Source organism: Urtica dioica, chromosome 7 (assembly GCF_054948205.1).
Source record: "Urtica dioica subsp. dioica isolate 48M chromosome 7, U.dioica_male_clone48M_v1_H2, whole genome shotgun sequence".
NCBI classification, from domain to species: domain Eukaryota; kingdom Viridiplantae; phylum Streptophyta; class Magnoliopsida; order Rosales; family Urticaceae; genus Urtica; species Urtica dioica.
Window position 1 is genome coordinate 33,407,791 of NC_142762.1, and position 12,803 is coordinate 33,420,593.

At 36.6% G+C, this 12,803-nt stretch overlaps 2 protein-coding genes across 2 annotated transcripts; both read right to left on the reverse strand.

The window, feature by feature from the left end:
* Window positions 1-371: 371 nt before the first annotated feature.
* LOC149390932 (putative cyclic nucleotide-gated ion channel 14) lies at window positions 372-6,082 on the reverse strand. The gene is made up of 7 exons (XM_089620232.1): window positions 5,719-6,082; window positions 5,142-5,634; window positions 4,181-4,393; window positions 3,315-3,613; window positions 2,720-2,831; window positions 2,392-2,628; window positions 372-1,280 (listed from the first exon to the last, which is right to left on the reverse strand). The coding sequence occupies exons 1-7, from the start codon at window positions 5,745-5,747 to the stop codon at window positions 600-602; spliced, it is 2,064 nt and encodes a 687-aa protein (XP_089476358.1). The 5' UTR covers window positions 5,748-6,082; the 3' UTR covers window positions 372-599.
* Window positions 6,083-9,977: 3,895 nt separating this feature from the next.
* Window positions 9,978-12,571, reverse strand: RSZ22A (RNA recognition motif and CCHC-type zinc finger domains containing protein). Its single transcript, XM_089620436.1, has 6 exons — window positions 12,512-12,571; window positions 11,937-12,038; window positions 11,507-11,595; window positions 10,953-11,202; window positions 10,637-10,750; window positions 9,978-10,308 (listed from the first exon to the last, which is right to left on the reverse strand). Exons 2-6 carry the CDS (start codon window positions 12,023-12,025, stop codon window positions 10,272-10,274), a joined length of 579 nt encoding a protein of 192 aa, XP_089476562.1. The 5' UTR covers window positions 12,026-12,038; window positions 12,512-12,571; the 3' UTR covers window positions 9,978-10,271.
* Window positions 12,572-12,803: the final 232 nt, after the last annotated feature.

Consider the following 12,803-nt stretch of genomic DNA (forward strand, 5'->3'; position numbering starts at 1 on the left):
AGGTAAATAATCATAAATATGACGTGACCTAACAAATGAAAGTGGCTATTTACCTAAGTTTTACATATGTAAATATATGAAAGTTGCTATTTACCTAAGACTTATGACACGTTGGTTATTTAGCAATGTCAAACTGTAAATGCAACTATTTACCTAATGGATCATTTGCTAAATAACCAATTTTTTTTTATTTTATAAATTTTAAGTAAATAACAATTATAGTGATGTGATATTGATTGAACGTTTTTAGCATTCTATTTATGTTATTGGAGTCTGATGGTTTATTTACAATTATTAACGATAATTTATAACTATCTACCTCTTATTGGCTTTGTTTTCGTGACTATTTACTTAAATTTACCAAAAATTAATTATGTAGTAAAATTTGAGTTTTTACGTGATTATATATTTACTGGACCCTTACAAAAATACCTGTTAACGGTAAAACTACGAATAAAATTTTAAATAAAAGTGGTCTAGGGACAAAGATCACTATATTTTCCGATTTATAAAATTCGTCAGTTTTGTTTTTCTACAGAACCTTGTTAGTCAGAGCACTTCTCTAAGTATCTTAAAACAATCTATATAGACATACATATTTACAACAAGGTGGAATGATAAAGCCTCTCGTCCTCCGCCTGCTCGGCCTCCTCGAAGTCAGGCTCTTCCGGCTTGCGAATCTTTGACAGCCGCCCGTCGTCCCCAGCGTCGTCCTTCTTTAGCGCCGCCGCCGCCGGAGCGACGACTTGGTCGACAAAGCGACGGCGGAGGGAGGCCTGAGACTGAGCGAGGCTGAGGGACTTGGCGAGGGAGCGCTTCTTGAAGCGGCGCCAGGCGGCCTGGACGAAGCAGGCGGCCCAGGTGCGCCAGTGGTGGGAGTAGAACCGGAAGGTGTGCTGCAGCTTCTTGCTGTGGAGGCGGCGGAACTGGTTGGCGACGAACTTGAGGTCGTGGGCCCGCAGCGCGAAGGCCTCGACCTCGGCCACGGCTCGGACGGTCCTGGTGGAGGAGGGCATGTTGAGGGTGGAGTTGGGGAGGAGGGCCCACGAGAGGAGCTCCTCGCCGAAGAAGTCCCCCGGGCGGAGGGAGATGGAGTTGAAGAACCCCGTCCGCCCGCCGTTCGTGGTGGAGCTCTCCAGCTCGCCGCGGATCACGAACAGCATCTCCGTCACGGGGTCCCCCTCGCGGACCACGCACGTGCCCTCCGTGCTCAGCGACGACACCAGCCTCTCGCATATCGCGTCCACCAGCTGCCCGTCCATCTGCGCGAAAAACGGCACCTGCGCTTTCCCGTCCAATAAATAAAACAGCCAATCAATTTGTGTTCGAACGGATGGATGTTGGAGTCACTAAGTATGTAATACTTCAAATGATCTCACTCTTTACTTTGATGCGGGTTTCACTTTCAACACTAACTCTATGTACTCTCTTATGCAGGGACGGAGCTGGACTCCAAAAACTTGAGGGGCTAGAGTAAAAATTATTTTTTCAGAGGAATTAATTTGTAAAGTTTCAGAGAAAAAAACAAATAGATTTGAATAAAATGTGCAAAAAAAAAAAAAAAAAATTTGAGGGGGACTTAAGCCCCCTAATAAGCCTTAGATGGCTCTGTCCTTGACTCTATGTACGTTAAGGTTAAATCCTCATTTTTAAAATTTGGGAACATGATATATATATATATATATATATATATATATATATATATATATATATATATATATATATATATATTTTAAAACAGCTTTGCTGCAGTGGGGATTGAACTCACGATCGACCTTCACACAGGAGGTGGTGTGGAATTAACACTAGGCTATCCTAGGTACCATATATATATATATATATATATATATATATATATATAGGTGAAATACTATGTTTGTATATTTTTTTTTTATTTGTCATATCATCAGTTTATCATGTATATAACAAAGATATAGCTTAAAGCTCATAATTTGTCGTATAGATATATTTTTTTGACTTATTTATTTTGGCTCTAACAAATTTTTGGACTACTTGATTTTTTCCTCACTTATTTAATATTTAATATTTTTATTTAAAAGAGAAACAAAACGAAAAAAATATTCTCTCTCTGAAGGGAAAATCGAGTCTACTAAATTTTTCAAGCAAGGTCAAGTAAAAGTAAAAAAAGTTTTATGAATTTTAAGGTTTAGTTATATGGTAAATTGAGAATACAATTCTAAAAAAATCGAAGATACAAATGTAGCATTTCACTTAAACTCATAGTATATGTACGTCATTTTCTCTTTTGATTTTGAAAAACTAAAATATAAAACAAAATTTTATGAGTTTGACATGAACTACTTGTCAAATCATAAATGTGACGTTTCTTGTCTGAAATATTTTTGGGATTCCGTGTCATTATAAACTTACACGACGAACGAGGTCTAAGCAGAGATGGCGCTGGATGTCGCGGCGTAGATCGGTGGGTAAAGTGTGAAGGATTGAGTGTTCGTCGACACCACGAGTGGCAAGCCATTTGTAGTGGACGAACCGTCTAACGCGCTCTCGTAGAATTTGAGGTAGCTGGCGGTGCGTCATCCACTCCTCTGTGTCCCTCCTCTTCAGCCTCCACTCTTCCAACCTCACCGTCATCGATTGCAAATACGTCTACACCATGAAAGATAAAATAAATTTTCATAGAAGAAAAGAGAAAGAAAGATGCAATTGTAATTGTAGTAAAAAGTAAAGGTAGTAGTACCTGCATGTTTCCGATCAAATGCGCGAACAAGACGAGTCCAAAGATGGCGATGAGGATGGCAAAAAGAGTCTCTCCCACAAATGTGCTTGTTGCTAGACTCTGCCCATAGGAACTGAAGCCAAAATGAACCGACACGTTAAAATAATAATCCCTTGTGTCTATCATGTGTGTCAATTTTTACTCATGTGGATACTGTTTAAACAAGACGTATGCGCCATACTACGAGAGAGTCAACATGAACTGAGCTTTAAGATTCATATTCAAATAATTGGACTATGACTTTAATGAATGATAAATAAGTAAGCTATTTAATATGGTTTCTTCATAAAACTAATAGTACAACTATGGCATTTCATTAAAACTCAAAGAATATATGTTGTATTTTATTAAAAATAAAACAATTTTTTTTAGCTAATTAAGCCACTACAAATTTGTGAATTGCGAAATAGTCAACCTTTCGTTAATTATAGGTAAATATCCATTTAGATGATGTGTCATCATGTAGACAATTCGAGCATTCTATACATTTATGTAAACTTTTATAAGGCTATATATCTAGAGAACTTGAGAGAAAAAAAAAAGTATAGTTGTCGACCTGAGGTTCTGCAAGCCCCACCAGAGGCAGTAGAAATACTTCTCAAGGAAAGGGGAGGAAACCACGTTGTTAGTGACAGCATTTCCGAAGATACCGAAGTTGAAGACGCTCTCTGTGGGGTCGCAGTTGTGGAAAACGGCGGTGGCGTTGATCCAAGTGTGGCGCGCCTCGTTGTCCACGGTGTCGCAATCAAAGTAGTTGAGAAGGCAACCCGTCGACCCGCTTTCCGCTCTGCACATCGACTTCCAGCATGTCGCGTAGCGCTCGATCGACAACAAGTACCACGACGCCCCCAATACCTACACACACACAAATATTGCACATTGGCCAAATCACACACACAAAAAATTGAATATTGCCTATGTAGATAATAGAAATACCACGAAAAGTAGGTTTTTTTTTTGTTATGTAGCTAAATAGCCAATTTAAAGTTATGAATTTGCAAAATAGCAAAGGTTTGTCTTAATTTAGTTAAATAGTCAAAATGTGCAGTAATCTAGTTTCAAATTTTTTTTCCCCAAGAGTAATTTTTTTAAAAGCGATAAATTGCTTATAATAATCGTCAAAAATTTTAATCTTGTTTGAAAACATAAATTTGACTACTTTTCTGAAAAGTTAAAACTATTTTGCTAATCAATAAGTTTCAAATTGTTATTTTGTACAATTTTTTTTTTTGTTGCAGTTTAACCCTCAATATATTTTTTTTATTCCCTTCCTAGGACTTCTAATTTTGGGTACTTTAAAAATTGCATCACTTTCAATCGTGCAACTGTTTTTTTAGTGGCTATTAATTAGAGTCTAAAAAACGAAACATAAAATTACGTAGAATACAAGTACGAATTAATTTGGTATGGAATTAAACGTACGTGACTAGCTAGCATGTAGAGGATGAGATTATAGGCGGCGCCAGCCCAGGCGGTTTTTGTGACGATGCCGGTTGCTTTGATGATCTGAGCGCTGAGCGGAAAAATGAGGTACAATCTCGGAAAATATTGCAGCAGAAGTATCATGACCAGCACGTTGTTGGTGTGGTCTGAGTGTGCGCTTCTACTTGCAGGAATTATAGACCATATCACTATCTATTTTCCACACAAACACAAATACAAACGATACGCATTTCAATAACCCAATCCCCTTTTCCTCTATATACCTCTTTTTATAACTCTCTCAAGTGTCTCAATACTTCTTTTTTCTTAGATGAGAAATATAGTAAATTAGCCGGGGTTATGCTAAAATTGTGTTGAAATTTTACTACAAAATTGTAATTATTTAAATTACTTAGACTGCGCTTTTTTTATTCAGAAGCCCTAACACGAGATGGAATTGATCCGACAACGATGAGTTCTCGTTAAATTTTATAATTTTCCAAAAACTCCATGTTTGAGCTATTAGTGAAATTTACGACGACAAATATAATATAGCTCTCGCATTAAGACTAAACCACTATAAGTCCGTACTTCATTTTGTTCTCTGATTAGTTGGATTTGGGGCTCATATCTTAACATCAGAATCCTCACTCTTTGCCTGCCCTCTCAAACAATGAGATGAGCTTAAGTCGCAGTGAAACACATATTAAAAAAAAAAAAAAAAAAAAAAAAAAACCCATTTCGTAAGTTTTTAATTTCAAATTAGTGGGCAATAAAGTAAAAGAGCCGAGGCCCGACACTTAAATCACTTAGGCAATGGCTTAAAGCCCTAAATATTTTGTGGAAAAAAAGCCTAAAAAAATCTTAAATTTTTGGAAAAAAAAAAAGCTATTATACATAATTTATTTTGAATATATATTTAAAAAGCCCTAATTTTCTTTTTTACTCGAGCTCGACGCACCTGCGGAAGAGGCAAAGCAGCGACAAAGTCAACGAGGAAGTCGGTTCGGAGGTAACGAGCGGCAATGAGGCGTGGGTCAGTGACGAGCTCGCCTTTTCCGAAAACCCGCGAGCTGGGCGACACGAAAGCCGTCCGAAACTTGACCACCACGTGGAGCATATAAAACGCGTCCGCCAGAGTCCGGAAGCACGTCACGGCCACGCCCAGCCGCGAGTCCGTGGCCATGCACGCGCCGCCGCCCACCGTGTGGACGCTCGGTAAGTAGAAGAACAGCGGGTCCACAAACAGCGCCAATATACAGAACACCATGAACACTCTGTTCCACTGCAGATACACCTCGCTCCCCGGGTCCAGTATTATCCCCCGCCGCCCCGGCGCCGCCGACGGAGATGGATTCTCCGGCGCCGGAGATGAATTTTTTACTCGCTGCTGGTCCAGCTGTTCGCCGTTGTTCGGGTCCCATGTGTACGGACCGCCCTGTTTGTTGTAAAATCTGTGTAGTAGAATGTGAAATGAGCTACAGAGATATTATAAGGTTTTGAGTGTTTATTTTTATTTTTTTTATTATTATTATTACCTTACATACTTTTCTTTCTTCAGCTCCATGTGAATTGAGTTGTGTCGCGTAGCGAAACAACTATGAGTTTATTGATTTGTTGTTGTGGTGATCAAACGTGAAGGTTTTTAAGTTTGGCATTTTGGAATGATGAGCTTTCTAACTAAAAGCGAGAGTTAGTTTTCGTGGGAATGTTTGGGAGAGAGAACGTGACTTGCCTTTATGTGCTTTGACTTTCATTATGAAGCTCGCGAGAGAAGCAAAGAAACCCAGCTCAGAATGATCAGCTTATTTTTAATGTTTTGGATGTTTAAGAATCAAACGAGGCAGAGAGAGAAAACGTGGAGGCAAGTATGGAAGTTTTGGGTGGATAATAAAATGGATGTTAAATGGGAAAAATGCGAGAAGAAATAGTAGAGATCAAAGTGAGATTATATGGTATCTTTTTGTGATTCTTCCATTGTCATTGGATTTTGTATAGAATATGGGCCTACTATACTTTTTTTTGTATAATAATTTTATTACTTGGAGATTTTTTTCCATCTGATTTCCGGAAGATCTTATTTATTTATTTCTTATAAGATAAACTATTAGCGAGGGAGGCACGATCGAAAAAAATGGTATATTTGGATTCCTACAATGTGTGTCCATTTTGTAAATATAATGCAATCACAACAACAAACAAAATTGAATTATCTTGGTAGATTAAAAAAATAATTATTCATCTTGGCTTTTTCTTTTTATATTGACACACTCCATTTTTCTTCTTAAATTCAAGATCATTCTTTATCATAGCTATTGCTAAAATTACTAGAGAAGTCTATTTCAGATTAAACTCTTAATAACAATTTTCTATTTTTGTAAATAAAAGTAAAACAAACAAACAAACTATGATCTGACAACAATTAGCTGTCACTTATTGAACAATTCAGAGTGAGTAAGGATGGAAATCAAAAAATCTAAGGGTTCACGGTTAACCGCGTCTATAATTCATAGCAAAAAGACACCAATCACGTCTTTTAGAAGAAAATAAATTCTGTAATGATATAAAGGTATTTGGATCGTTTAGGTAGAGTTTTTTCAGTCACGTTTAATGCTAAATTGAAGAAAGGTCATATGCGTCGTATAGTGTAACTTTATTTGTGACCATACTATAGTTGTTGTGCCAATCAAACTGACGTGGTACCATTTTTAACAAGCTGTGAAGTTAACTTCTCGTGTTTACTTTACTATATAGCATTGAATACATCGTGCTTCTTATGGTGGTCAATGTTTAGTGCTTTGTCATTTTTTTAAAAATAATATATGGTCCTTGGGCATTTTATTTCTTTTTTACGTGTAGTTGGAGCATTATTGGGGATATATACATGTCCAATTTTTTTTTTTTTTGTCAATAAATTTGTTGACCCTTATATATGTATATATATATATATATACTGTATTTCTCTAAAAAAAAATATCGGTATAAAAAAAACCATTGACACTTAATACTTGCACATTTTTATAAATTTTGATTATTCTACTAATTTTGGAGAAGTTTTAGACTATTTTATAAATATATTGGTTTTAATTAATTATTTAGCTAGAAAACTCATAAATAAATTATACTAATTATTAGACGATTGTGACGCATCGCTAGTTTTAGGTTTGTATAGATTATTAATCTTATATTAATGCTTTGTTTGCGTTTGTGCGTAAAATTATGAAATGGAAAAATATCAACTTGCTTTCCCCAACTATGACACGAGCCTCCTGAGAGAGAGAGAGAGAGAGAGAGAGAGAGAGAGAGAGAGAGAGTTGACTTGCAAAGTGGCCTATTTCAATCCCAATGAAACGAGAAAAACGAAAGAATTTGTGTGTGTGTATGTGAGAGAGAGAGAGAGAGAGAGAGAGAGTTTATTGGTTGAATTATGAAGTGGACAATTGGCAACAAACAATTAACCCCCACTTACATCAAAGAAGCACGTTAAATTAAGAGCCTCGCAATAGTTGGCCACTAAAATGTATAGCACCTAACCTTTGATTTCTTTTCTTAGCTCCTATTAAGTTACCAGCTAATTAGTACAGCTCTTTATATGTTGATCCGTATTTAAAAAAAAAGGAAATAAGATTTTATTTATTTATTTATGAAAGTTCGATAACTGCAACACAAATTTTTGTTTTGGAATATGATACACTAATCAGAATGTTGATAAAAACTGAATACCATGGAAAACCATCCAAAAAATAATATAAAAAATAATAAGAATTTATTTGTATACAATATGATGCTTTTCGGTAGTACCATTGAATACTCGAAATATGTCAGTTAATTCTATTAAATTTATTGCAAATAACTTCTATATATTATTTTTTTCTAATTTAATTGATAGCACAACAAAATATTTTGAACAGGCTATCAAATGGTACTTATAAATGAACAAATGCTTTAATTTTTTGGTCGAGCCTATTCAACTTCTGGACGAGATAGAATCCAGCATAGCTTTAATTTTAAGCTCTCCCTGTTCATTTATAAATGCCGTCGCATCATATATATCAAAATTTCTCTCAAATTAGTTTTAAAACTTACATAACAATGAACCGGTATAACCAAATGTTATGTATGTGATGACGTTATACTCGAAATTCATTCATGTAAACCATCGCCATTTAATTATAATCATCGCTGAACTAAACCAATATAACCAAATATTATGTATGTGATAGCGTTAGAACATCTTTAATGGTGAAACCAGTATCATTTTGACTTTACTTGAGATTTTCAAGCTACTTAAGCACAAATCTCCTTTATAATAAGCCAATAACCTTATTTGCTTAAGTATGACCCACATATCAACATCATCTAATAACAATTCACCAAACTTTTATTGAACTCACTAATTTTAAAATTTCTAAAGCTAATTACGTCTATAGTCAATTTGGTCCATGAAGCAAGCACTTGCTTCAACTTTTTAAAATTTAAAAACAAGTCCTTAAAAGCAACCATTAAAGATGCTCTTATACCTAAAATTTAAAATTCATTCGTACCATTTAGTTATAATCATAGCTCGACTTTCTCTTTTATAAGCTATGCGATACACTAGTTAAAGTTGGCATAAATAACGATTCAAAGACTCTTGACGATTTTGAAAAGCACACGACTCGATAACATTAAGAGTAACTAAATATTGGGATCTGATGCAAACGCACAAGCAACACTACGAACGATATTTGCTTCATTACGCCAGCTAAAAATGATTTCCACATCTTACTAATCTTGCTGCCCATTACCGTTGATTTTTAACAAGGATGACATATTCACAAAATTCCTAGACCATTTTAAACCTACCTAGACGCCATTTTATTCTACGTGAATAACGGGTATGACAAGAGCTCAAAAGTTTTTATGACGAGGAAAGCATGAGAACTGAATCAAGGGGGTGGAATATATTTAAACAAACGGTAATAACTTTACAATAAAACTTTGCATTAAAAGCTCTCTGAACTTTAGAAGCTCTTTAACGCAGAGGATTAGGCAATTTGATGGCGGCGAACACAATTTTGGGAGAGTGAATCAGAGGGAGCAAAGCAAAACAAATACTGGTTTACTCATAGTGCTCGTGAACAAAAATCAGAGCATCCTCAATATTGCCCTTTGTGTAGAGCCTTTAAGCCTCGGGACAATAATCAATTGAAGCAAAAGCAGCGACTTGTTCAACTCACCATATACACCCAAAAAGAAGTTTAAAAAAATAATAATAATGCATCAATCAAGAAAGTTGAAACCTTTTATGAGGAAAAAAAATAAAAAACCCAGAAATGTACGACCACCACTTATAAACTATGCCTTGATTATGTTGTATTTCCAAGGTCTAGTTATTGCAAGCCATAAGCTTGCAAAGTTCCAGAGTCGAGACTACCATGTAAAGTATATAAAATATGGACCATTTTTTCAGTTTTATTCTTTTGGGGGGTTATCAAACTGTGTTTAACAAAAGGCCTCGAAAACCAAACTTCTGTGGAACAGATAAGAGTACCTGCCAGGCAGAAGTGCTTTGATGCAGCTCCTCAAGCCTTTTAAGAGAACTAACTAAACAAATGGCCGTATGTTTCGAGGCCGGAGAGATTCTATCAAAAGAGAAGCATCAACAGAGATGAGACCGGCCGGGACCCCCAACCATTCATATAAGAATTGAAGATCCCAAAGCTGGGCAGAAGTGAAGAACGAATCCCCATGGGAGAGAGAAAAGCAATGAAGCAGAACCAGACGACACCTCAACACAGCAAACAAAAACAAAACAAGAAAAAAGAAGAAACCATAGACTTTTTAGCAAAGCATTCTTCAAATCAATCTCTCAAACAAAGTTATAGTAATTACCTTAATGATCCCTTCAACCTAGAGTACTATTTCGCATTAATATAAGAAAACCAGCTCGAAACAGGAAAGAAAAAAAAAAGGAAGGAACTTAACCAAAACAGGAGAGTAGAGGCTGTGAGGGCGTTCCCACAATTTAAACAGAGTTGTGTGAGGCGAGCCACACTAGACATAAATTCATTCCACTTAAGATAAGGCAAAGTCACTACGTTTCATATCCTCAACTCCTGCTTCTTCGGCGGTCTCTAAGTCCATTGCTGCATCACAATGGTTCATAAACTACTCAGAAACTTTTTATGAAAAGCATATTGTGGCACAAATTGCAATAAGCCTTATATAATAACCAATTGGATTACTAAAGTGAGTCAATAGGATAGCAAAGTGTGAAGACAAGAATTAATTGAGGGGTGTGAGAACGTGGAAGCAGTAAGCAAGTATTTTGAGTTGAAGTTAGGATCCCAACTTTCTGCTTGATTAATTAAGATAAAAATTGGATTGTATAAAGATACATTGACCCATGTTTCAACAACCAACTCTCTGGCCTTAGAAAACAGATTTTTTAAAAAACAGGCATTAGAAACTCACCCATTGGAGTATGGTACTTCCTCTCTAGCGCGATACGGCGGTGATCGGCTGTAGCTGCGTCCACGAGGAGACAAACTGCGGCGTCTCGGGGAACGACCGCGAGGACTGAAGCTCCTGATTCAAAGCCATGATAACCGTGATGTCAGGATTAAACCCAAACTAAATCCGCGAGGCCCGGGCATTATGTATCTGGGAACGAATAAGGTCCCAAGAATCGCCCTTACTAGACCAAGGGGTTAGAAATAAATAAAAGTATATATACATACATACGCGCACACACACACACACACACACACACACTGGCGTATAGCATCACCTTCGACCATAGCTAGGACTTCTGCGATATCTCGGAGGGGTGCGACTACGGCGCCTTCCCCCGCCACCGCCGCCGCCGCCGCCACGCATGCGGCACTCACGAGCAAAGTGACCAGCCTCACCACACTCGTAGCACTTCAGATCCGACCCACCACTGCGCCCACGACCTCCGCCGCCTCCTCCGCCACCTCCTCGTCCACCGCCGCCACCTCGTGAGTTGTGCGAGAGCTCCACTCTCCACCCATTCTTTCCTGTTTAATTTTGAAAAACAATTACAGAATGGGTCGGATATTGAAAAGTTAAAAGTTAAACTCGCTTGTTTTATAGCTCATGTAAGCACTTCAGAAGAAATTAAGAAAAATCAGTCAAATGATGTGCATTCTTTATGCAACGCTTCTGACTTTATTCGGAAAAAAAGCTTAGAAGTGACTTCAAAATCGAAAAATAAGTTTCGGCTGGTCGTAACTTCCACATTTTTTTTAAATATGTGGAAGAAAAATAGAGTAAATAGCTTACAAAAATATTCATAACCATATATATCTATCGTTATCATACCATCCACTTCACGAATTGCATCCTCAGCGTCCCTTAAATCATCGAAGTCAATGAAAGCATAACCAGGAGGTCTACGTGCTACCCAAACACTGCATTTAAGAGAAGAAATATGAACCACCATACTTGACACAAGCACTGCATAACAGAAGTCTATAAAATTTACATTTACACATTTAATTTGCAAAGCCAGCAAGCTACATCCTCAACAATATAATAGAGTATGAAAAAAGAAGTGACAAAATTGCATACATACAGCCAAGCTAAGACTTGTTTTTTCCTTGTAAACAAACAAGTCTTTGATTCAAAATACTAACTAGCGATTACAACCACCGACGACTTTCTGTGAGAAATCTATTTCATAGCAAGAAACAGGTTTTAATGATAAAAAATAAAATAAAATAAAAAATTAAAAAAAATCTATATTTGTTACCTTCTAATCACTCCGAATGTGCGAAACTCATCTTCAAGATCACGCTCAGTCACCCTCGGACTTAGGTTTCCAACATAGACGCGAGACATCTTTGTAAATAAACTGTCATAATAAAACATTAAATCAGTGATGCTAAAATTAATAGTTGAAGTATAACGCTTTCATGTGTTTCAAAAGGTTTTAAAAAACTCCACTTAGAAAATTATCTTTATGTTTAATTTCGATTCTTCCATCGAATACAGCAATTTATGTGTTCGGGAAATTAATTGTCAATAATTTCAGCTTCTCACTATCTATGTGGGTGTACCAATTGGCTCATAAAACCCAAATCGAAATACAATAACCATGAACAATAAAAACCTCGAGGAAAACGAAGATCCAAAGCTTGTTCGTTTCTCCGAGATAAAAGCAAATAGAGGTGAAGAATCGACAAACAGAGGTGAATAATTTAATCTGTAACGAAATGAAAAACAAAACCCTAGAAACTTCCTCGGAAAAATTATTGTGGAGATGGAGAAAGAACCAAAGGAAAAAAAAATACAATTTAGCGATCGAGCGACGAGACAGAAACGAACCTCGAGTGGCAGAGGATCGGATGAAACCCTAGCAGCTTTCAAAATAAGAGTCCGGATGATATTTTGCATCTTATACATCCACATTTAAATAATCGCTCGATCCTTCTATTTTGTTGTATTTACTTTGTTAACACCGTTATATGTTTCATTTATTTACATCTAGGTCCATTGTAATTTAACCTATAGAATTCAATATTTTTTTTTCTCTTTTTAGAAGAAGGGCTCGAGAGCATCTATTAGATAGAATGGTATAATACCCACATATATAATTTGAGACTTTCTTGATCCAAAG

Coding starts and splice junctions, on each gene's coding strand:
- RSZ22A (XM_089620436.1), bottom strand. CDS start 12,025: ATGTCTCGCGTCTATGTTGGAAACCTAAGTCCGAGGGTGACTGAGCGT. Junction 11,203..11,506: donor TGCAATTCGTGAAGTGGATG/GTATGATAACGA, acceptor AAAATTAAACAG/GAAAGAATGGGTGGAGAGTG. Junction 10,309..10,636: donor GAAGTACCATACTCCAATGG/GTGAGTTTCTAA, acceptor ATTGTGATGCAG/CAATGGACTTAGAGACCGCC.
- LOC149390932 (XM_089620232.1), bottom strand. CDS start 5,747: ATGGAGCTGAAGAAAGAAAAGTATGTAAG. Junction 2,832..3,314: donor TGGGGCTTGCAGAACCTCAG/GTCGACAACTAT, acceptor TTTTGGCTTCAG/TTCCTATGGGCAGAGTCTAG. Junction 1,281..2,391: donor GCTTAGACCTCGTTCGTCGT/GTAAGTTTATAA, acceptor GGGAAAGCGCAG/GTGCCGTTTTTCGCGCAGAT.